The sequence below is a fragment of the Malaya genurostris genome, chromosome 3 (genome assembly GCF_030247185.1).
Source record: "Malaya genurostris strain Urasoe2022 chromosome 3, Malgen_1.1, whole genome shotgun sequence".
Lineage (NCBI taxonomy): Eukaryota > Metazoa > Arthropoda > Insecta > Diptera > Culicidae > Malaya > Malaya genurostris.
This window is the reverse complement of record NC_080572.1, coordinates 86,461,177-86,485,687: the sequence shown is the minus strand read 5'-3', so window position 1 is coordinate 86,485,687 and position 24,511 is coordinate 86,461,177. Positions and strand designations below refer to the sequence as shown.

The window sequence follows — 24,511 nt, the reverse complement described above, 5'->3', positions numbered from 1 at the left end:
TAAATTCAAACCCGATATATCCCATCCCCTGAGTATCAGACATCCGCTCTCTGCTTTGGTATTTCTTCACTCTTTTGTTCTATCGATACACTCTGTAAGCTCTAAACGCAATTAAAAGCTTTCTTGCACGATGCGTCCGATGTTCGGATTTACTGGGGACCAACAAAATAGAACGGCCTGCTAAGAGGGTAGACAGCAATACAAAAAGTGCCATAAAACGATTTGAAGCTTTTATTGGTATGCTCTGATCTTGTGTCATGCAAGCTCGTACGAAATTCCATGTTATGTCGTTTCGCCTAAGAAATTGACAACTACCCCACGGTAAATTTTGAGTGCCTAAGATAAATTTCTATTTTATATAAGGTGAACTCGATTGACAATGAAAAAAAGTTTATCGCTTCAACCGAAATCGCAGAATGGTAGAGAAACTTAACGCTATAAAAATAACTGCTTGCATACAAAACTTGAACACAAGCTTGGCGAAGAGAAGCTTTAATATCAAAATCGTATCGCAAGTATGTACAAAGATATAATTGCATACATTTGGGATATTGGTGTAATTTCGTCGGCTATAACAAACAATGTTCGGTATTGGTTCCTAATCAAAATCCATCTAAGCAGACTCTCGTGAAATTGTGGATTCAAAAGTGTGACGATTGTAGATCATTAGAAATTTTGGTTGTCTTGTTCCACATCAATGACTCGAACAACCTCATGGGGCTGATCCTTGTAGTTTTTAATGTCAAAACCAAATAAAAACTTAGCTTATTCTTGCAAAACAAATATTTTGATTCGGTTCTGGTATTCAAAGTTTATTTTACCGACATGGCATGCTTCAGACCCTGTCAGCTTGGAGCGAAATCAATCTTCAGTTCAGCAACGCCATCGTACGGTGTCACATTCAACATTTCATGTCAATTGTATGGGTGCGCACTAAGACAAGACCTGACATCTGGGGGGCTGCTTTTGTTCCAAAATGGACCAGTTTCTGATTGGCTGATTTTGATGTTGCCACCTGCACATTGTGAAAAGAAAAAACTTTTGCAGGGTACGCGAGCAATGATGCCAAGTACAAAGAAAATCAGAAAACAAATTTATTAAAATGTATAATTTTAGCTCACCAATGTGAAATGAAAATTTTCGGAGAATGTTTAACTTTTTTTCAATCTCACTGGTAATAAATGTTTATATAATGGCAAGACTGTGTAATTATTAAAATAGGCATCAAGCCGTTTTTCTTTTTAGTAAATTAAAGTGTAACCAAAAAAGATTTGTTAAATTAGTGTAAACTCGAAAGTGTGTTTAGTTTTACGAGAAGAATGAACTGTTGTGTTCCACACTGTGGTCGCATTAGGCATTTCTATCCAAACCTGACTTTTTCCGGTTTCCAAAAGATCCGGTAATACGTCAACAATGGATCCGATTTTTCGTTCAACATTAGATATTTTGTGTTTTGTCATCAAAGCTCAATTAATTAAGCATTAATATATAATAATGAAATGCATTCACCGAAACATGTTTTATGTTTATTTCAAATCAAAAACCTAAAGTCTAAAAATGTAAATGTAATATTTTTTTCCTAGCATAGTTATTAAAAAATCTGTAAATATGGCTACACTGTAGCCGATACGTTGGTATTTATTCCACAGGGCGAAAACGACGAGAAGGATGATTCGGAAGGAAGAATAAGAAGCCAGTTGTCAGGTCTTGTCTTAGTGCGCAGTGCTGCTATTTTGGTGTGCACGAATTTGACATTTCTCTCCCCTACTTCTGTGTACGAGATTCGATGCGGACTCGCCTGAGGGCGCCATGCTCGCAAAAAATGTTGTTGCCAATGATTTGTTCGGGAAATGTGAGAGCTGGATATCTTGTTAATATGATGTCTTTGCTTGATTGTTAGTTACGGCAAAAAAATTTTAAATGCAAAAAATCAACTGAAAACATTTGTTTTGGAAGAATTGACTGACGTTCAAATGTGCTATAAAGTGCACAACTCTTCTCAAACTCAACTGTGATTGGTTGATATTTCATTTACATTGTTTCACTGATCCCGTTAACACATCCTGCCTTGTGCATATTTAAATTTTGCAATGAAAAAGAACATCGCAGCATTAAAATAAAGTATACACTAAGATTTCTTTTTAAAACGTATTTAAAAAAAACTGTAAAACAAAACCGTGTTAAAATTTTTGGAAAAACCACGTAGAAATAATTCCAAAATCCGTAGATTTAATTATTTGTTTGTTCTGCTAAAGCTAATATATCATGCAAAGTGGTATAAAATACTGTACTATTCGGTATGATGAAGAGTAAAAGAGATAAGTAAATTCGACGGCTCCAGAGGCTAATTCTCCACCTCTATGAAATTTTCGATGATATCAATGACAACGCTGACGTTGTCGGGTAATTTACGAAAGGGATTGAAGATCTGAAGACTGAATCATCATTTGATGGAACGACATTAAATACTCCCGTGAATTGTTAAATTAATGATTTTTGTTAACTTTCGAATTTATTTTATTAAATTATCACTCATAATCGTTTTCTTTACAACGTGTAAAAAGAAACCTCAGTGTATTGTTTCTTTCCTTATTACAGATCGACCATCTCGTACTAGGCCGTGGTCCTCCCGGGGGTTCCTGGCACCGTATGGATCCGAATCTACGGACACTTTCCCTGGCGGAGTGGATGTCCCTTCCTGGGCTCTCATTCACCGAGTGGGGGAAAGCTCACCCACCAGCGATCGAACGGAACGGGCTGGACCTGGACAGCTCATGGTTTCTAAGCAATAACCAGTACTCGTACCTGCCGGTAAACGGAAGCGATGAAGGTATCAAAACAACCCTCAAATCGAACAATCACAATGGTGCTAGCAATAACCGTTCCGGGAAGATACCCAACGGGAGCAGTAGTGTTAGTTTTAAGCATAATTTCAATGAGTCATGTGATAAATGTAGTAAACTAAACCGGTACCAATCGCAGCAGCAAAAAGTGTCCTTAACTTGCAGCAAGTGTCGCACCAGTAGCAACCGTAACAACAATGCGCTCTTGGAAAACCAAAATCACGATCGGTTGCAGCAAAACAGTATCGCTTATGAGGATCGAAACGGAAAGATCAGCATAAAGCTTAGCTCACCACCGCGAAGAAATTTATCACTGAAGAGACAAATGTCGAAAGAAGTTGAAACGCGGGCATTGATCTCACGTGTAGCGCAGTACTACGAGAGCTATGTGGAGGAAATGAACCTGACAAAGTATTTTATGAACGATACGATTGTAACTACTGTTCAACCGCTCGACTTATCGGCATGTGGTGGACCGGTGCCAAGCCGATTGAGAAATGGACGGTGGATAATTTCAGGGTGAGTACTTTAGTTGCCTCTATGGTATTTTTTGTTGGGAATACAATGGCACTAAGTTGCGTTCTTTTCCTTTCAGATTTAACCGTAACACCAACAGAAAATTTACTGTCGTGTGCCAAAATTTAGTTATGGCTAACGGAGCTTCCGATTTAGCCAACCGGCTTGGTGTTAAAGGTGAAGGGCTGGATATGCCATGGGTGAAGTACGAGCTCCCCCATCTGGAACGGGCTTTGGAACAGTACCAAGATGATGCGATGGCTCGCCTTAAACCAGTACTGATCGTTGGTGCTGGATTGAGTGCAGCTGATGCAGTTTCCATTTGTCGATCGTCTGGCATACCGGTGATTCACGTATATCGCAATCGTACAGCAGGACTCGATAAAATGCTGCCGGGCAATGTTTACCCCGAGTATCATGAAGTACATAAAATGATGAAGGATTCCAACCAAAAGTACGAGTTGTACACTCCGTTACCTGAACATACGATTGTAGACTTGACGCAGTCGCCTTATACCGGATCGAAAGATTCCCATCGAGTTACAGTGCAACACCTAAAAACGGGGGAACGCCGAGAGTTTGAAGTATCATTCTGCGCTATTCTCATCGGCTCACGACCTGATCTGCGATTCATCGCAGGAATATCGAAAGGATACAATAGTTCTCAACACGGTAATGAGGCTAGTTTTTTCAGTAGACGAGCTCCAGTGCTGGTTGAGCGAGAATCGGTCGTTTGTGAAAATCGTCCCGCACAGCCGCTAGCCATCTGGTCGATAGCAGAGCAACTACTGTCATCGAGGTTGGGAAGAAAACTTTTTTGGTTCAAAAATATCTGCGCCAAGTGTCGCCATTTGAATGTTTGTGACCGGAACCGCTATAAGCAATGTCAACCAGCTGTGCTTGGAAGAATTGAAGATAAACAATCCATCAACTGTGGTCATAATCTTAGCATACTGGGAAGAAATTGTGAATGCACACTACCGATCGCGGTACCAACCAACGATTATCTAGTTAGTGTATCAGGATTAGGCTTAGGCGAGGACCCTTCTAAACCTGTAGATTGCAAGAGTAATCCAATTGAAGTAGACAAGTATACCAATGCTGTATTGCGGATTCCTTACAAAGGTTTGTACGCCATGGGACCACTGGTCGGGGACAATTTTGTTCGTTTCATTCCGGGCGGTGCACTGAGCATTACCTCGGCATTGCACAAACGGACCGAAAACGATTGACGAGTTCCGGGTCGAGCGGTGCGCTTGTTCTTTGTTTAGAATTCGCACCGGATTCTCGAATAGAAGTGTGCGTGTGATGAAAAACAAAATCTTTTTATTGTTAGCACACTCACACACACACACACACAAAGAGTCCTCATGGATTCTGGCTGATGGTTTTTGTATTTTGGATCACACTGACTAAAGGCGCCTGGGGCAACAGAAAACTTGACGTTACCCAGCGTTATTTCAAATGTGATTGGTTTGAGCGAAACGCATGGGCGCTAAGCGACCGGCAGCTAAGACATAAACCAATGGTGTTACGCAACGTCACCATTAGCGTAATTTTTGTGATTTTTTGTAGAAATAATGTTTATAATAACTATTTAAACGTTCAGTAGATGTTACTTTATTTATATATATATTTTTTTGTATTCGATATATTTATAATAAAATGTGTAGATTATTTTATCCTCAACTGTTTGTATTCTATACGAGCTATGAAACAATTTCCACCTTAATTGTATATACTAATGATTGCAGTGAAACCGTTTTCATCCTATTTTACATTCCTACTCTATCATGCAATGAATTCTGCAACTCTTAAGTTATAATCTCAAGACTTCGGTAAAAAATTGATGTAATTAAATAGTACTTAGTAGCAGGATTCTACAAAACCAACCTACTGGAACATCAATTGGAACACTAGGACATTAGTTGTCCTATTCGAATCATTCATTCTGTGTATTTGGCGCTCAAATGCTCAAAATCGTCAGAACCATTTTCGAAATAACGAGCAGGAAAATTTAGGATTCAATGTGGAAATAAGTTTACCAGTGAATTGATTGAACTTGAGATATGTTTCCTCGATCATTGTTTTGTTTTTTTTTCTAAGGAAGAATGATTTTCAGATGTATGTATTATTTGTACTAAGCGTTTCAGTTAATAACTTAAACGGATGTTGACTTGGCTGATTATAAACTAGTCTAGTAGATAAGAAATGATTTGTTGAATATTTGTTCTCTTTTGACAAAAGCCTCATCAGTAAATGGGCTATACGTTGTACTGAAACGACGACAAAAGTCACCAGCAACTTACACGGAATTGTTTACTTTTGGCTTATTACTATCTCGATAACTAAAAAGCCGAGGAGTAATTCGCTCGAAATAACGTTTTCATGTTCCAGACCAGTATACCAAAAAAATATACTGCAGCTCCTTTAATACCTTCTGTAGTATACTCTGATCGAAACCAGCCGAACCATTCCCTTTGCTCCCAGTTGAATCCAATGTTAACAATGCCATCTGATCCTCCGCGTAGAGGGCTGCCAGTAGTCAGCCTTCTAAGAAACATCAGGTTTATAAACTTCTTCAGTATGTTATATTAGATATTCCTTAAATTGTAACCAAACCCGTCACTATCGCATTGCGTTTATTTGTGGTAGGCGGCGTCATTCTATGGTGCGTAGGCTGAAAACTAAAAACGTATGAACCCAATAGAGACTGATTTGTATATTGAGGTAGGTAGTTATAAAAATGAGATATAATCGCAAAAAAATGAACAAAACCCTAGGATGCAGATTTAGTGCTAGTACAGGCAGGTTTGTAAAAAAAATTCTGAATCTAGCTCTATTAGTAAATTTTTGTACCCCGTTATGAAACAGTTTCCAAAATCTATACGTCGCGAAACTTTGAAACTGTCTACTTGTAAAACAAGTGTTAGAAAACGTACTGATTCTAGTTTTAATACCATTTTATCGCAAATATAAAAAGCCAATTCGTAATTGATAGTTCTTTCACAGTTCTGAATAGGTTACACTTAGCACTCCTGGTGAAATGTTAAGCGAAATTAGGCTCGTTTCAATCACAATGCACAACATCGTACGTTTGTATTGTGATGCAAATTCGCATTCAATATTAAATTAACCGAACGAGACAAGGAACAGAGTGGACTCGAAGTCAAATACAGTAATGAAATTTTCTAACGATATCAGCAGTTTTTTCTTGTAATATATTGTATCGTTGGACAGTTGTTTGATTTACTCAAAGGATACAGGAAAAAAATGAACGTTCGAAACGTCGGGAGTTACAATTGTTATTTTTACTTATCAAAATAAACTAAGTTTGAATGTTATATGTTTGATGAAAACAATTCTATCCGAACCTTTCCATCATGTCATGCGATGTATTTGAAAAGCGAGGGCCGTTTGCTACACACTTAGAAAAAATTACATCTTAATAGATGCACAAAAAAGGAGCGTCGCGATTTACTTACATTAACAATTCAAAGCATGCAAAAATAAATCATATCATTAACTTCACAGTTGATTTAGCTAAAGCTTACATCGATACAGACGCAAAATTTATTTTTACATGTTAGTGGATGTAATATTGTGTCATCACCTAAGAAATTACGGCATGCTTGAATTTACATCAAGCATAAATTTCGTTTTTTCTAAGAGTAGTATTTCAAAATCAACAAGTCTTAGCATGTTAAAAAATTGATCAGGGTCATTTCGCCGAATGGGTCGCTTCGCCGAATACCATTTCGCCGAAAGAGTCAGGTCGCCGAATCCTGAAATCGTCTTAAAATCGTAATTGGAATTATTTTAAAATAAAGACAAATTAAAGATGATAGTAACGGTAACGCCCGTTTTGTTGACCTACAATTGTACCTCTTGAATAGAGATTGATTCATGAACCTCAGAAAACTTGTCGACTTTCGGTGAAATGACCCGCTCCCGTTGAAAAAATATGCTTCTCTATGTGAACTACCAATACAGCTAGTGCATGTGTTGTGCAGTAAAGACTGTCCCAGAAAGTATGGACGCACTTTGATTTTGCTGTAAATAATTCACAAGTGTTAGATATTCAAATTTTATTCGATTTACTGATAATATTAGACTACAACAACAGAATATTATTCTTTACATTTGCTGCTTACTTACCATTGTAGATTAGCTGGCGCATCTTCTTGCGAACGTTCCTCATTAAATTCCGTACAGACTTCTTGGCGACAAGTTTTGACAATTTTTTCCAATCTTTTTCGAACTGTTGAATGGTTTCGGCTGCCGAGACATGTTTCCTAAGATGTGTCTTCGTTAATGCCCAAAATTCCACAATTGGTCGAAGTTGTGGGCAATTTGGTGAATTCATGTCTTTTGGGACGAAAGTGACATTTTTGGTGTTATATCATTCTACCGTTGATTTCGAGTAGTGGCAAGAAGCAAGATCTGGCCAGAAGACAAAAGGATCCTTGTGGCTTCGAATCATGGTCGTTTTTGTAAACATTCCTTGATGTTTTGCTGTTCATTGAAGCAGTGGTGATGAAGGGTTTCGAAATCTTACCGCAGCTACATATTGCTTGCCAGACCATAGCTTCATACCAAATTTTTCGATGTCTCTGACTGGTTTAACACTTGTACATCTCGCACCGTATAATATTGTGGTCCCGGCAAGGATTTGTAATCGAGTTTCACGTAGGTTTCGTCGTGCATGATTATGCAGTTCAAATTTCCAGCAAGAATCGTATTGTACAGCTTTCGAACCCTCGGCCTGATCGATGCTTCTTGTTTCGGACTACGTTTTGGTTGTTTCTGCTTATTATAGGGTCGAAGATTCAAACGTTCTTTAGCACGAAGAACATTTGACTTCGAAGTGCCCATTTTTTTGGCCACATCCCGAACTGAAACCTCCTTCTTTTGGTCGAACGCGTTCAGTATACGTTTATCCAATTGAGGGTTAGCAAGACCTTTTTTCGTTTTTGGTTTATCCTCAAAGGTGTTATTTTCACCGAACTTCCTGATTGCATTTCGCACGGCTTTTTCACTTACTCCTTCCATTTTTGCTATCTTTCTCAACGACAGTTCGCGTTCTGTGTACCATTTGTACACAATTTTTCGACGTTGTTCTGCTGAAAGTCCACGCATTTCGAAACAAACTAATGAAAACGAATAAACAACTGCACAAGTGGTTAGAGAAGAGTGTAAACAACAGGACGCAGCCATGAAAATTGACAGATTCTGAACCATTGCGAAATGGCCGCGGTTTTTGGTTGCGTCCATACTTTCTGGGACAGTTCTAAATCTCGACATTTCGTAATATTGTAAACGTGTTTTGTAACAATAACGCTCCTGGGTTGGACAGAATTAAATTCAACTTGTTGAAGAATCTGCCCGACCTCGCAAAAAGACGTTTGTTGGAATTGTTCAACAAGTTTCTTGAGCAAAATACTGTCCCACCTGATTGGAGGCAAGCGAAAGTTATCGCCATTCAATAGCCGGGGAAACCAGCTTCCAATCACAACTAATATAGACCCATTGCAATGTTGTCTGGCATCAGAAAATTGTTCGAAAAAATTAATCTTCGACGTCTCGAAGACGAACGGTTTGTTGTCAGATACTCAGTTTGGCTTCCGAAGAAATAAAGGGACGAATGATTGCCTTGCATTACTTTCGTCTGACATCCAAATTGCCTTCGCTCAAAAACAACAAATGGCATCTGTATTTTTAGACATTAAAGGAGTATTTGATTCTGTTTGCATTGATGTTCTTTCAGACAAGCTCTACCAACATGGACTTCCAGCGGTTATAAATAATTATTTGCACAACCTTTTGTCAGAGAAACGCATGCATTTTTTACATGGCGATTTGGCAACATTCAGAATTAGCTACATGGGTCTACCGCAAGGCTCATGCCTCAGTCCGCTCCTTTATAATTTTTACGTGAATGACATTGACAGCTGTCTTGTAACCCCATGTACACTAAGACAATTGGCAGATGATGGCGTAGTTTCAGTTACTGGACCCAAAGGTATTGATCTACAAAAACCATTGCAAGATACCTTAGATAACTTGTCCGTTTGGGCTGTTCATCTTGGTATCAAATTATCTGCGGAGAAAACAGAGTTAGTCGTCTTTTCAAGAAAGCATGGTCCCGCGCAGCTTCAGCTTCATATGATGGGAAGAATGATCCAACAGGTTTTGAATTTGAAATACCTCGGGGTGTGGTTTGATTCCAAATGCACGTGGGGAGGACACATTACCTATCTGACATCAAAATGCCAACAAAGAGTAAATTTTCTTCTAACAATAACAGGATCTTGGTGGGGTGCTCATCCGGAAGATCTAATAAAATTGTATCAGACAACGATACTTTCAGTGATGGAATATGGATGTGTTTGCTTTCGTTCCGCTGCAAACTCTCATATTATCAAACTGGAGCGAATTCAGTATCGTTGTTTGCGAATTGCTTTAGGCTGCAGGCAGAGATGGCATTTCACCAGAGTGATACACGCTAGAGTCAGATTTTTGCCACACCGAGGATGCAAAAAACGAAGCACCACACAAAGAGGAAAGCGCACTTCTTCTCAGTGTCGAATAGACAGCATTTGAGTGTGTGCTTGTGGTTAAAGCAGCTGGCGCGAGTGAAACACATTCTCTTCGCATGAATCGCTCACACGCGCTCTCGTCTAAATACACCCAAGTGACCACTGGCGCGTGATTGTGAGCGAACACTTCTGTGAACTTCAATTAATAGAGAGTAGATCTGGCCTTGTCATGAAAAATTTGCAAGGAAAACCGAAAATTTTACGATGAATTGTTTTATTTTGCTGATTTTGCGTGTCCACGCTTCATCTACGAAAACCATACAGCAGAGTGCTCACCGGCGTGTACACCTCTGTGAAAGTATCTGCATCCACCTCAGAGAATTTATTAGCTAATGCTCTAGCACTTTGGTGCGATTCAGTGGAAGAGGTAAAAGGAAATAAACAAACGCACTCATGATGCGTGCACACATTACACAACAGTGGTGTATAAATGTGAAAGAGAAGAGCTCTCGTTGAAGTTGTCAGTGCGAGGGGAGAAATTTTGCTTGCTCTTCGTCACACAGAGGAGATAGACATCTCTGGCTGCAGGCCCTAGTTATTAATAACTTCGAAAGGCTAGTTGAGCTTCAATCTCAAACAGTATATTTTAACCATATGTCACAGGAAACCAACCCTTCAAGATATATTCCTATAGTGACACCCTCTTAAATGTCCATGACTCAACTCTACTTTTCGACACATCCATGCTGCGCGAAGTTCGTGGAATCCCGGAACACCTACGCTCGATGGAAATCCCAAAAATATTTTCAAGTAAGTTAAGGCATCAGAGTCAATCTGAGAAAATGTGTTTCACGGACGGATCACGAATTGAAGAGGCTACTGGGTTAGGTATATTCAACAATAATGTTTCGGCTTCATTTAGGCTTCAAGAACCTGCATCTGTTTATATAGCAGAGTGAGTAGCAGTTCAATATAGTTTGAGTGTAATCGTCACATTATCTCCAAACCATTATTTTCTCTTCACAGATAGTCTGAGTGCAATTGAAGCCATTCGCTTAAACGCTGCTGGCAAAAATGAACCGTTTTTCCTGGGCAAAATAAAACAGTGCCTGAACGACATATTGAATGATAATTATCAAATCACAATAGTTTGGGTTCCGGCTCATTGCTCCCTTCCAGGCAATGAAAGAGCCGATATTTTAGCCAAACGTGGTGCTATTGAGGGTGAAATTTATGAGAGACCGATTGCTTTCAACGAATTCTATAGCGCGTCTCGCCAAAGAACACTTGTCAGCTGGCAAGCTTTTTGGGATAAAGTTGATCTGGGTCGGTGGATGCACTCAATAATTCCTCAAATATTGACTAAGGTATGGTTCAGGGGACTGGATGTGAGTAGGGACTTCATTCGTGTGATGTCTAGACTCATGTCCAATCACTACACGTTAAATGCACATCTCCTTCGAATTGGACTTTCCGAAACTAATCATTGTGCTTCAGTGGCAAAGGTTATCGCGATATTGATCATATCGTTTGGACATGCGTGGAGTATCGTGATGTCAGATCTCAACTAAAAAATTCTTTGCGTACTCAAGGGAGACTATCCAATGTCCCAGTTCGCGACATTCTTGCTTGTCGTGACCTTACATACATGAAACTTCTTTATCATTTCATTAATTCCATTGGAGTTCCAATTTAAATTCTATTTTATGTTAGACTGTTTTCTCTTCCATGAGTTCAACCAATAGCCAACTATATGATATTGAATGAAAGTGATGAACTGATACAAACAAACCTGAAATAGTTATAAGGTCATGTACAAAATAAATGTATTTTAAATAATGTAATTTAAAATAGCAACTTGTTTGATAAAAACAGTGTTTAGATTAACTAATGAATACCAACATACTAATATGATATTCGAAATGTATTAGGTTTAAAGTACTATGTATTGTGGATGCCACGGCGAAGAAAAACTTATGTATATTGCCTATGAAATAAACGTATTTATGAGAAAATTTTCTGTCACAAAAACAGTTTTCCGGAAAAATAAATAGTTTTATGACAACATTCCATATCCATTACCTTTCGCGTGTTAAATGAATGGTTCTTATTTTGCGGGTTTATTTATAGAAGGTACGTAAATCTTTATATCGCAATAATTTCTGCAAGAAGAAATCCATATAGGAATGTGTTTGTTGCTAATCAAATGTGTTAGTGGAAGTAAGCTGAAACTGAAATAATTTTTCTCGAGCAGTTTTAAGGAAAACGGAAGAGTTTTAGAAAAAGATTTTCGCTTTTCTTGAATTGCAACTTTAAGCAGAATGAACTGATTGGTTTATTTGTCAACCATATGAAAAATTTATTGATTCAAATCAGGAAAAGAAGCGTCGGAATTAGTTTTTATGAACACATTGTTGACATTACTCATAAGCTTGCAAAGAGTCTTGCTCCTTAAAATGAGTTAACCCTTCGTAAATTTCATCACTATAAACGGGCAATCAACAAGGGTGCTTGCTTCTAGAAGCTTCTACTGCTCCTACAGAATTCTACTGATATCAGATGCTGTATTGGCAGTTTTTAACATCTTGCTACAACTTCCATCCTCCGACCGGAGCTTCATTCATTCTAAAAATATGAATCATAAGAGAAAACTCCACACAATCCCAAAGGAATCTGAAAATACAAGTAAGCTGTTGGTTGAAACTAACGACTACTAATTGTTTGGTTTTAGTACCTATATGAGGAACAATTATACGCAATCAAATAATCGTTCACCGGCTGTAAATTAAATCTTGCATCTCTTACGTTTCGCCAACTAACAAGATTGATAATGAAAATGGCATATAATTTCATTGAAACTATAGTGATGCAGCTGATAATTAGCATAATGTTTCGAACTGTTGCACAAGACCATGAGTCGAATTCGAATACCTGTTCCAACCGAAACTCCAATTATGTAAAGCACAATGTGAACAATAGCCTCAACTTGACTCGGCAAGGTTTCGCCAGCATATTACTTTAGATGATTTAGTGTTTTCAATGCGAATTGTCACTCGTCTTTATAGCCATTAACGCAGGGTACTGCCATAAAAACTGGGTACAGTTCGGCAGGATTCTGGTTGGCACCATCACGACAGCAAACGCGGCTTTATGAAGTGTAGAACCATTAACGACTTGTTAAATTTATTAAAACATCATCAGCTGCCCTCGAAGGTAGTGCGATCGCGATACGTCACGATACGCGCCAGAATAGTTTCCGGTCGATTATAGGAGAATCTACATTTACGTTTGAACGAACGAGCTGTGCACAGATACCGTCATCGTGAATTTTACGTGGTTACCATTCGTCGCTATCACTACAACAGCAGACAACATTTTTGGGTGTGCTGAAGAGCATTTAAAGAGCATCTTTATACACATTTATTGATACATCTGAAGTTGCGTACTAGTTGGTTTTAGCACTCGAAGATGATACGATCGCTATTGGAAGTCTCATTAGTGCTATTTGCTGTTACGGTCGGCGTGGTGTTCGCTTCCGGTCGGCTTTTGGATCAAATCAAATCGCGTCGGGACGAACGAATTCTACGTCGGCATCGGGAACTGGTCTTGCTGTCATCCGGACCGGCAGGGAATAACATTACCTACGGCGCACACCCCGCCGGGTTGTCTCACGAGGATTACTCCGACATCGAAATAAGTGAAAGTGATTTAACGCAGGCTGCCTTGGGCCAGTATCGGACGACGAATCGGCGAACGATATTCGAGCAGAATGTGATTTTTCGGTTTTATAATGGGTAATTGATAATTGTTGTTATTGTTGTGCATGTGAAGGCTCCCGATAGTTTGAAGGTTGAAACATCGAGTGAACGTCGTTAGTGGTTTGCTTAATGGCACTCGTATTTGAAAAATTGCCGTCTTATACGAACCTATCTTGTTTCGTCTGTGATGTGATCTAATGTGATTCGCACTGCCCATACTCGCATATCAGTCCCATATGGGTTTTGACCACTTTTGAGTTAGCCAGATGGATAACGTCAATTTTTACCCTACTTTCAGAAATTGCAAAAATAATTTGTGGCTAGTTCAACGAAATTTGAAAAAAAAACTACAAGAATCAGCCCCAAGGGGTTGTTCGAGCCATTGATGTGGAACAAGGCAACCAAAATTTCAAATTATCTACAATCGAACAGTTCAATCAATCGTCACACTTTTGAATCCGCAATTGCACGAGAGTCTGCTTAGATTGATCTTGATTAGGAACCAACACCGAACATTGTTTGTTTTATAGCCGACGAAATTTCACCAATATCTCAAATGTATGCAATTATATCTTTGTACATACCTGCGATACGATTTTAATATTAAAGCTTCTCTTCGCCAAGCTTGTGTTCAAGTTTTGTATGCAAGAAGTTATTTTTATAGCGTTAAGTTTCTCTACCATTCTGCGATTTCGGTTGAAGCGATAAACTTTTTCTCATTATCAATCGAGCTCATCTTATATAAATTAGAAATTAATCTTAAGCGCTCAAAATTTACCCTGGGTAGTTGTCAATTTCTCAGGCGAAACGACATAACATGGAATTTCATCCGAGCTTGCATGACACAAGATCAGAGCATACCAATTAAAGCTACAAATCGTTCTTTGTCTTGCTGTCTAGCAACAACCTACCTCTAGCATGCTACGCGTAGGACTGAAACGTTAGCTTTTTTTTGCAATAAATATCTGTTTATTAATCTTATTTTTGTGTATTACATCAACATTTTACAGTACAAGTGTTTTGACCCTTTGGCCTTTCATCTTTGTTGTTCATACGATTCGTTATTAATAATAGGTGTTTTAGTTATTCTTGTTTTACATACTAATGTTTAATCATATTATTTATTCTAATTATTAATAAAATATCTACCTACTTATAACTATCCCTAACTTAATACGTACAAATTTTTAATTATTTGTATTTCAGAGATTGAGCACCTCTCTTCAAATTTCGTGCAGTATTGTTCGAATTTTTGTTCTAGTATATCCAGTGAGGCAATCTCATGTACTTCACTAGTCCTTGTCCAAGGGGGTAGATTTGGAATCATCTTTAAGATCTTACTTTGAATGCGCTGAAGCCTAAGTTTGTGTGTTCGTGCACAGCCCCGCCAAACAGGGACTGCGTATTCAATTGCGGGGTAGATGATTTGTTTATAGACAGCCATCTGATTCTTCAGGCACAGTTTAGATGTTCTACAAATCAGCGGATACAGAGACCTAATGAGTATGCTGCATTTTTAAACTATTTTGGCAACATGTGACCTGAACATCAGATGTCTGTCAAAGGTGAGTCCTAGATAGATAACTTCATCGGACCATTGAATGACCTCATCACCGAATCGTATTCGGCATTCGTCTGATGGAACAAGTTTTGGAGATCTTGAATGTGGAAACAAGATGACCTGAGTTTTTGCTGCATTGATCACAATTTTCCAGCTTGTAAAATATTCCGATAAAGCGTCCAGACCTGTCTGTAGTTTATTCTTCAGAGCATTAATGAAACGACCTTTGTAAAGAATGGCAGTATCATCAGCAAATTGTGACAGAACACCGCCCGGAAGAGGTGGGATGTCTGATGTGAAAATGTTGTATAGAATGGGACCTAGGATACTTCCTTGGGGTACACCAGCAGGAATAGTAAATCTTTCTGAAAGTGCATTATTCAGAGAAACCTGGAAAACTCTATCTGCAAGATAATTTTTAATCATTTTAATAAGATACATGGGAAAATTATACCGATGCAGTTTAAACACCAGGCCATCGTGCCACACATTATCGAATGCCTTTTCAATATCCAATATTGCCGTGGCAGTCGTTTTATACACTGATTTGTTTTGCTGGATGACGTTGTTAACCCTTGTGATTTAGTGGATGGTGGATCTTCCTTTCCGGAACCCAAACTGTTCTTCCAGTAATATTCCAGTTCATTTGCGAAAGCAAGAATTCGCCTTTGCATTGACTTATCAAACAGCTTGGATAGGGCAGAGAGTAAGTTGATGGGACGATAGCTCTTGGAAAGGGAAGGATCTATCCCCGGTTTCAAAACTGGGATAACTTTAGCTAACTTCCACTTTGAAGGGAAGTAACCAAGCTCCCAGCACCTGTTAAAAATTTTAGCTAAAAAAAAACAAATGAGCGAATACTCAAATGTTTCAGCTCAATGTTGAATGTGTTGTCGAAACCGGGGGCCTTCATATTTTTGGATTTTTTCACAATAGCCATCAGCTCATTCGCAGTGACTCTACTTTCCTCAGGAACCAAGCTGTCTGATTGGTCAACCTCAGCTACGCTATCAGCAACGGCTCTTTCATGTGAACTAACAATGTTGAGTCCTAAATTGTGAGAACACACGAACTGCTGGCCTAGCGCATTCGCTTCTCTACTGGTGTGATTAAAGGTATTCCTTCAGCTGCGTCCTGGGGTGGCAGCAAAGGAGGAATAGGCTTCGCTTTTTGTTCTTAAGCACCTTCGTTAAGGACCAGAAGAGCTTTGAATGTGGGAGAATTTCTCGAAGCTTTTGCTGGAAGTTCCTGTTGCGAAGCTCAGATATCCTTTCCTGGATTGTCCTAGTTAAGTTGTTATAAGAAGTCTTCTTATCTAGGATGCCAGTTCGTTGATACTGCTTCCGGTAGATATTTTGAAGTCGGATGAGTTTCTTGGTGACACTGTCAATTTGAAGAGAGGAAGTCGGCATATGTTGTACTGGAACCGTCCTATCACGAGCGACTGTGATTGAATGCTGGAAGTGAAAGTAATTGTGTTGAACACACCGCACGGCTAGCTCACCTCTTATTTTGTCTCAGGGTCGGCCACGTACTCGAGAGGACTCAGAACACCATACTCACCTGGGGTTTTGTCTTTAAGAGATCACGCGCTGAACAATAGTAGACCATCCAAATCAAAGGAATTGACTCTCTTAGATTATTTTAAGAAAAAGAAAACTAAATCGTTTTTACAATTTTATTGCATGGCCAAATTTGCACTGTTGCGGCGCCGATCGTTGACCGTTGGGACCCTTGATGGTCTTCCCGAGGTGTTGATCAAGGAAAGGAGAGATAGAGAGAGTAACATACCTTGTTACTGCTGGTTTGTTCGTCGACTCGCAGGTGTCATTGGTGACGGTAATTCCAGAGAGTGTCCGGGTTGACTGTTTGTCTCGGGGTCTAGGTTCCGAGAATACCAGCTGAATGCACGTGGAGACTCTAAGTCAGGCGGTGGGTTTAACCAATTTCGCTAGTTCGGTGTCCGGGAATCCTGGCTGGCTACTCGGTAAGTGGTGGCTCGAAGACCAGTGATGGGTTTGGTCAATTTCGCCGGTTCGGTGTCCAGGAATACTAGCCAGCTGCTCGGCACGTGGTAACTTGAATACCGGTAGTGGTTTAGACCAACTTGCGGGTCCGGAGAACGTCGAACGTGGTTTCGGGCGGATAGTCGAATAGGACGTCGACAAACGGCCCAGCAGGTTCCGAAGTGCCCACACGACGCAAGACGAAATCCAAATTTTTTTGTGATTACACGAGATGTGTGGCTTTCCTACAGCCCGTTCACTTACTAGGGTCTGTCAGGCTTCTCAATAAATCAAACTTCTCGCTAGTACTGACGCTTACAGACTGATCCCGAGCCCTCCAGCTTATCCTTCATATCACCTATCTCTCTCTCTTTTTTAGTTTTCTCTCCCTCTCTCTATCCTTAATTCCGGGAACCGTGGTTCTGCTGATAAATTATCCTCTCCATCCTATCGTCGAATCGGTTAGTAGGCTTTATCGGTTGAAAACATTTAGGGTATTCACCTATAACTATTGCGTATTCATTATCTACCTAGATTGTCACCATCCAGGAAGAAACGACTGCGTCGTTGGGATAGGCTACCGTTCCAGATGGGAACTAGTACTAGGCCCCAACGCCTGGTATGTACGTTCCGGGGTGGGTACTAAAGACCTCTTTTACCTCCAACGTATTCATCTAGCAGGATATTCGAAGCTTTTACCTTTTTTTTATATATATAAAAAATAGGTATAGAATTCGCTCAAATTTTAGAAAATTTTTCCAAGGCCCGGAGGGCCGAATGACATATACCAATCGATTCAGCTTGACGAACTGAGCAAATGTCCGTGTGTGTGTATGTGTGTGTGTTGTCAACTAAGAGGTCGAGATCTCAGAGATGGCTGGACCGATTTTGATCAAACTAGTCGCAAATGAAAGGTCTCGCCGTCACCCAGAACGCTATTGAATGGTTTTGAGATCGGATGTTTACTTTTTGAGTTATACGAAGTTTTATGTCAAAATTTTCAGTTTTTTGACAGTATCTGTCACAATTGACCTTGAAAACAGAATGTGTTTTCAGACTTAGATTCCGCACGGTAATACCTATCCAACAAGCCAAAGATTGTTAAAATCCGTCCATTTTTAACGGAGATATCGAAATTTTTGTGTAAACGACTTTTCCCCTATTCCAGCAGTAGAAGTTTTGAGCGCTGTATGACAAAGAAATGCTTGGGAGCAACGGAAAACATGATTTTTTACACTGTGACATACAATTGTTTCTAAGTACCAAAAAGACTGTGTACAGCATCCTTTTTCATGACAATTTGCCTTGGACCGATTTTAGCACGGTTCGTTTTTGGCAACATAATCGTTCTAATATGCCATATGTAAACCAGATGATATCAGCATTTTCGAGTTGAAAGCAATTCCATAATTATATTGATTTAAACTACTTACAGCAATAAAAGCTGGAAGAACATAACTTCCATATACCATACGACTCAGTTCGTCGAGATCAGCAAATGCGTGTGTGACAAATAATTCCACTCAATATTTCTCGGAGATGGCTAAACCGTTTTCTACAAACTCAGAACTACATATGAAAAGTAGTATAGTCCCAAACAAGGTTCCTGAATTACGTTTGGATCCGACTTCTGATGGCGGAACCACAGGATGATATATGAAACGAAATTAAAATAATGCAATTCATTTTTCTCGTAGATGGTTGAACCGATCTAAGATTCAAATGCAATCTAAGAATCATCTATGATTCAAATGAGAGGTCTTAAAATTCTATAAAATTTAGTCAGATCCGATTTCTGGTTTAGGAGATACAGGGTGATTAGTATAAAAATGTCCATTTCACATAAATTAATCAGGTTTATCGGGTTTGCTGATTTGGATAGTCGATTACGAAATAAATTTATTTCAGTTTAAGCGGTATTCAGTTTTCAATTCGGAAGGTACCCACAAATTTTAATTCGCACTACAATTTCCTAAAGATATCTACACACTCCTCAGGTGAATTTAACTGATTTCGGCTACACCGATTTTAGAACTCCGGTTCCAGTATCGAATCGTTTATCAAAGCTTAATCATTTTATCTAAAAAGGCCAAATCGAACTTCAAAAACAAAAATTTAAATTAAACGACTTAAGGTCTCATATAAAATTAGTGAATTTAATCCGATTCTGGAATTACAAGATGATGAGTTTTTAAAATTCATACCTATATAGAAGATGTAAATTATTTGGCGTATTAATTTATGGCCATTCGAATCATTTTGGGTTATGCTAGATCCTGAATACCGGCTCTGGAATAAATAATGACGAAAAACTCTAAAGTGGAACTTACTTCAACATCTCATGGAATGTTCAATCGATTGTCACACGTTAAGATTTGCAGTTTCGAAATTACAGGGTAATGAGTGATTAAAATCTCAATTTGCGTTTAAAACGACGATAATTGAAATACTGTCATGAGAACTAAAACACCTAAGAATATCCATGCAAAAAAAAACACATGCGGATTGATAAAAAAAGGTATCATCTCACTGCTAGGTGGAATAATCACGTTTTTTTATGTTAGTTCGGGTTAGCATTGAACTTATTCTATGTTAAACAAAAAATACAAATATAATTGAAGAAAACTTTATAAACTAACAACAATGAAAGAGAGTCAAAAGAAAAATAGCAAAAATTTACATTATCCTAAAATCTAAAGCTAAATCTTATTGTCTATTTTCATATATACAAATTTGGATGGAATTTTATTGTTACGAAAATTGTTCGGTAACAGAAGAAAGATAGGGCCGCATCGATTTCCATCGGGGAATCTAGTGGCAAATCGATATTAATAAGTTGGTCGGCGATTTGTTGAAATTGGATCCAATCGGTGCGATAATAGTTCCTCCAAGGTTGAATTGGCACTGTTTCTGGTGAAGATCCCAACGTCAATATTACTGGAAAGTGGTCAGAAGAGAGCTCGTTGAAGACAACCGGAGAGCTGTCTATGGCGATGTTGCTGATGAATATATCCAAAATGGAATGAACTCCTGATCTGGAAAGTCGCGTTGGTTGATCCGGAGCTAGGATGTTGTACTGTCCAGCTTCGTAATCTTCGGCAAATACGAATCCGTTTCGATTCTGTCTTTTGTTTCCCCACAGCTCATGCCGTGCGTTCAGGTCCCCAGCAATGATGAATTTGTTCTGTGGTCGAGTGAGCATAACTAGATCTCGCTTCAATGATGCACACGTACCATCTCGAAGATTTGTTTGTTTGGGGCAGTACGCTGCAATGATGATGATAGGTCCCATCGTCGTTGTAATCTCAATTCCGATGGCTTCTATAAGTTGCAATTTAAAGGTTGACAGAAGCATGTGCTGAATGGATCGTTTAATGGCAATGGCAACTCCCCCTCCTCTGGTAGTTGCCCTGTAGAGCCTGTGAATCCTGTAATTGGAAATAAAAATGGAAATTTCAGGTTTTAGACGAGTTTCAGTTGAAATAGCAATATCGGCATTCTTTTCCTGAAGAAAGTCGGATAACTCAGCAGTTTTGCTCCTGAGTGAGCAAGCATTCCAATTTACTACAACCAACTCATTATATTGCATATTCGATGATGAATTTGCCTAAGGCGTTGATTTGATCTAACCGATCAGTTGTTCAGCAGAGAATAAGTCACCAGAGTCATTATTGTTCCATCCAGGAGGGATTTTTGAGGAAGATTCTTTTTGTGATCCAACGGCTGAATCTATTGAATTGCTGCGAGGAAGTGGCGGCAAATTTGGAATATCCCTTTTCGGTGGGAGCCGCGGGAAATTAATTTCATCCTTCTGTGGAACATTCTTATGCGTTGATTGTTCTTTGACTGCTTGAGAGTAAGAGAAGCTCATAATCTTTTACAGCTAAACCTTTCGGCACTAGTTGGTAGTCGACACATATTTCAGAGTGGTGATTTGCTACGATCATCATTAGAGTAGATACCGCGAACTACGCGGACACAAATCTTAAAGACTTTGTTAAGCTACATCAACTTTATTGAAGAATGCAGCGGCGCAGTAGATATAAACGCATTACGTTTTAATTTTAGTATCCCGATATAATTATTTTATTTTTTTTTCCAATTGAGACATAATAAACGTATTTGAAAAAAAAAATTGTTTACGGGACGCCTGTTGTCGAATTTTTGTGAACTCAGTACGTTTGAGACACGATTTGCTAATAGATGGATGGTCGCCATCACAGTTCACACATTTTACAGCGATGTCATCTAGTAGGCAATCGTTGGTATTGTGTGGTTCGGCACATTTCCCGCACCGACTTTTCATGTGGCAATTCCTCGCTCCATGGCCGTAGTTCAAACAGTTCGTGCACTGTGTGACATCCCGATGTACCGGTTTATACTTTTGCCATTCGATGATTATGTGAAATAACGATTTAATCGTTTTCAGTTGACTCATGGTGATGGAGCCCTTCTCCAGATGAATCAGGTACAGTTGATCTCTAAACTTTTTGTCCGTATTATGTCGCTTCATTTTAAACACCATCACAGGCTTTAGTCCAGCCTCCGACAGTGCCTGCTTTAGTTCGGCTTCCATCATGGCGGGTAGTCCTCGAAGTACAACCTTTATAGGTTTGTTGGCGGCAATAGCGTGTGTGGAGTATTCCACTTTTGTCTGCTACAGGTAGCATTCCACTCCTTTGTAGTGTTTCAAAGCCGGAACAGTTATTTTGTAACCTTCAGTACATAAACGGATTGTTGCCTGTAGTCCTTTGCTGATCAGCGTATTGAAATCCGAGCGTAGAGTTGGTGGGAAGCCCTTCTGGGGAAAGGCGGCATTTTTTCCTTCTTCTGCAGTTCCTCTTCGACATCAATTGGCAGATAAGCGTATTGGTTGTTACTCAGCAAACCTGTACATCACTTGGCTTCAGACGCTTAGCATCCTTTGGATCCTTCTCGGATCTATGGCGCGTTTTACCCATAGCTTGGGTAGGTAGACAGCTGCGAATAAAAAATAAAACAAAATGGAAATTAGTCGTAGTAGGTTATTCTTCTATCCACATCGAGTGTTAGATGACGAATGAAAGCACGACCTGAGCGTTTCACGCTTTATACTTAGTTTGTTCTTACTGATGTTGGTGGGAGAACCTTACATCGACATCCAGTTTCGTCTGAAGCGCTAGAAGAAATTCAGTAGATAATCGGAACTGATATGTGCTTGACTACCTCAAAACCGTCGTCGGGGTGCGAAAAGGGCAAGCAAGCGTGATGAATTTTCCTCATTATTTCCAAATGTTTTAGAAATTTTTGTTTTTTAAAAATAATTTATGGTTTTATGTTGAAAATTTAATCACAAATTCCTGATTATATTTCCGATAGCTTGTAGAAAAAATTATGTTTTTGGGTTAAGTACATCAAGAGATATTCGCGATAAAGTTCTGCCCATTCTTGTACAGGGTAAATTTTGAAAAGGCGCCCCAAATTTAAAGTAAGTCGTATTCCCGACAAAAACATTGTTTTATTTTGCAGGGGAAATCTAACTAAAACCACAACCATCATGAAACAACCGTTACTTGCTCGAACCACGTGCTCCACGACACAGAAATTCGCGATCATCGTTCACGGTTGGCGCGAGAATTGCTACGATACATTTTGGGTCAAGGATCTGGAGGTAAATCTCAACACCTACCGGGGCGGTTGCATCATCTGCATGGACTATTCGACATTCGCCAGCAACAAGTATCCCTATTTGTTCCGAAGATTCAACGATCTTAGTGCGGTGTTGCTGAAGTTTCTCCGAACGCTACAGTACGAAGGAATGCTGTTCGAAAATCTTTACATGTTCGGTTTCAGCTTTGGTGGTCAGTTGGTGCTGGATGCTGGCAACCAGATCGGATATAATGCGATACAAGCAATCGATTCCTGTGACATGGCGGGTGTTGGATTTGATCAGGATCACTTTTTCCGACGAATTGATTTTCGAAGCGCTGCCAAGAACGTGCAGTGTATTCATACTAGCACAGACAAAGGTACCCGGTTGATGAATAAGTGTCACCAAAACTGGCGTATGGGACAGTGTGGATTTCGGCAACCGGCTGCCGGGAAACCTCCATTGGGATCGCATGGTTTGTGTCCCGTGTTTTACAATTTGGCATTTAGGGTAAAATTTTTAGCTGAAAAAAAACCAACCGATTGCGACATGGAACGAGATTCAGCTGCTCAGTACCCAACCGGTTTTCGAATGGGATATTTAGAGCGAAGGAAAGGGTACGTTAGAATATAATTAGTATGGTAATACATAAGTGTTAACTATTTTCCTTGTATTTCAGACAAGTAAGAGGAGAACTCTACTCTCAGACCACGAATCGTTACCCTTTTTCGGTGATCAGCGACTGATAACCAACAACTAAATATGAAGACGAATAATGCATTCAGTGGAAATGCTCACCTCCGTCGTCATGGGACGCGCTCAGAGAAGATATAAACCGGACTGCAACACTTTTGGCAATCATTATGAGCGACTGTAATTCACTTTGAGACATTTGTATACTTTGGACAAGTTTGCATGAGCTTTTCGATAACTTTTAGGTGAGGTGAAAGCCCTATGGCAGTAGGCACAATTGAAAGTACTTTAATGATATTCAAAAAATCACAAAATCGCTCGCCTCCGACTTGAATTGGTACAATTTGATTTATCCTATATATGAAATTGAAAGATCAGGTAAACACGTGTTATGCTGAATTGAATAACAATGTATAAATCGAATAAGTTACTTTTTATTTTCATTTTGACGATTTATGAAACACATTAGAAAAAAAAATTATATCTGTTGCAGAAAAAGAGGAAGAATATTTGTAAGAATTTGTTTATAAGTTCTAATACGAAGTTTTAGTGAGGGGTGCATTAATTTTAATTTATCGTATTTATAGTGTAAAGCTTGCTTCAGATAGAATTGGAACAAAGACAATTACCTGTATTTCAGTTATTTATTGTTGAATTCAAGATCTTTTTTTATACAAATGTAGCGTTTTCTTCATACTTTTAAGAAAAAATACGGATAAAACTGTTCGTCACGGTTTCGAAGGAACTCTCGGCGCACACCTTCTTTCGTCCGTCGTTTTAGCCATCTTATTCCACCAGGTCGTCATCTGATTTATGTCTTTGACAACCTTTCCCTTTGCCTTGAGTCTCCTCTTCATGATTGTTCAGTATTTTTCAATAGGGCGGAACTGGGGGCAGGTTAAGGGTTGGATGGGTTAAGGTTTTTCGGAGCAAACTGGACCCCTTTCTCTGCTTACCATTCTTGAA

General features: G+C 39.2%; 2 protein-coding genes across 7 annotated transcripts in view; both read left to right on the top strand.

The window, feature by feature from the left end:
* LOC131439086 (uncharacterized) overlaps nt 1-6,703 on the top strand; it is a 141,731-nt gene extending 135,028 nt beyond the window's left edge. For all 5 annotated transcript variants that reach the window (XM_058609689.1, XM_058609690.1, XM_058609693.1 and 2 more), the window contains exons 5-6: nt 2,599-3,362; nt 3,439-6,703. In XM_058609689.1, coding sequence (XP_058465672.1) covers nt 2,599-3,362; nt 3,439-4,591 — 1,917 coding nt within the window. In that variant the 3' untranslated portion in view covers nt 4,592-6,703. The remainder of the gene's footprint in view (nt 1-2,598; nt 3,363-3,438) is intronic.
* Nucleotides 6,704-13,003: 6,300 nt separating this feature from the next.
* LOC131437771 (uncharacterized) lies at nt 13,004-24,170 on the top strand. Of its 2 annotated transcripts, XR_009230820.1 has the most exons (4): nt 13,004-13,692; nt 22,732-23,469; nt 23,532-23,725; nt 23,791-24,170. XR_009230820.1 is itself a non-coding variant. In XM_058607329.1 (3 exons), the coding sequence occupies exons 1-3, from the start codon at nt 13,367-13,369 to the stop codon at nt 23,596-23,598; spliced, it is 1,131 nt and encodes a 376-aa protein (XP_058463312.1). In that variant the 5' UTR covers nt 13,004-13,366; the 3' UTR covers nt 23,599-24,170. The 2 variants fall into 2 exon arrangements, 1 of the variants encoding a protein (XP_058463312.1); XM_058607329.1 differs by having other exon boundaries at nt 23,532-24,170.
* The last annotated feature ends 341 nt before the right edge of the window (nt 24,171-24,511 follow it).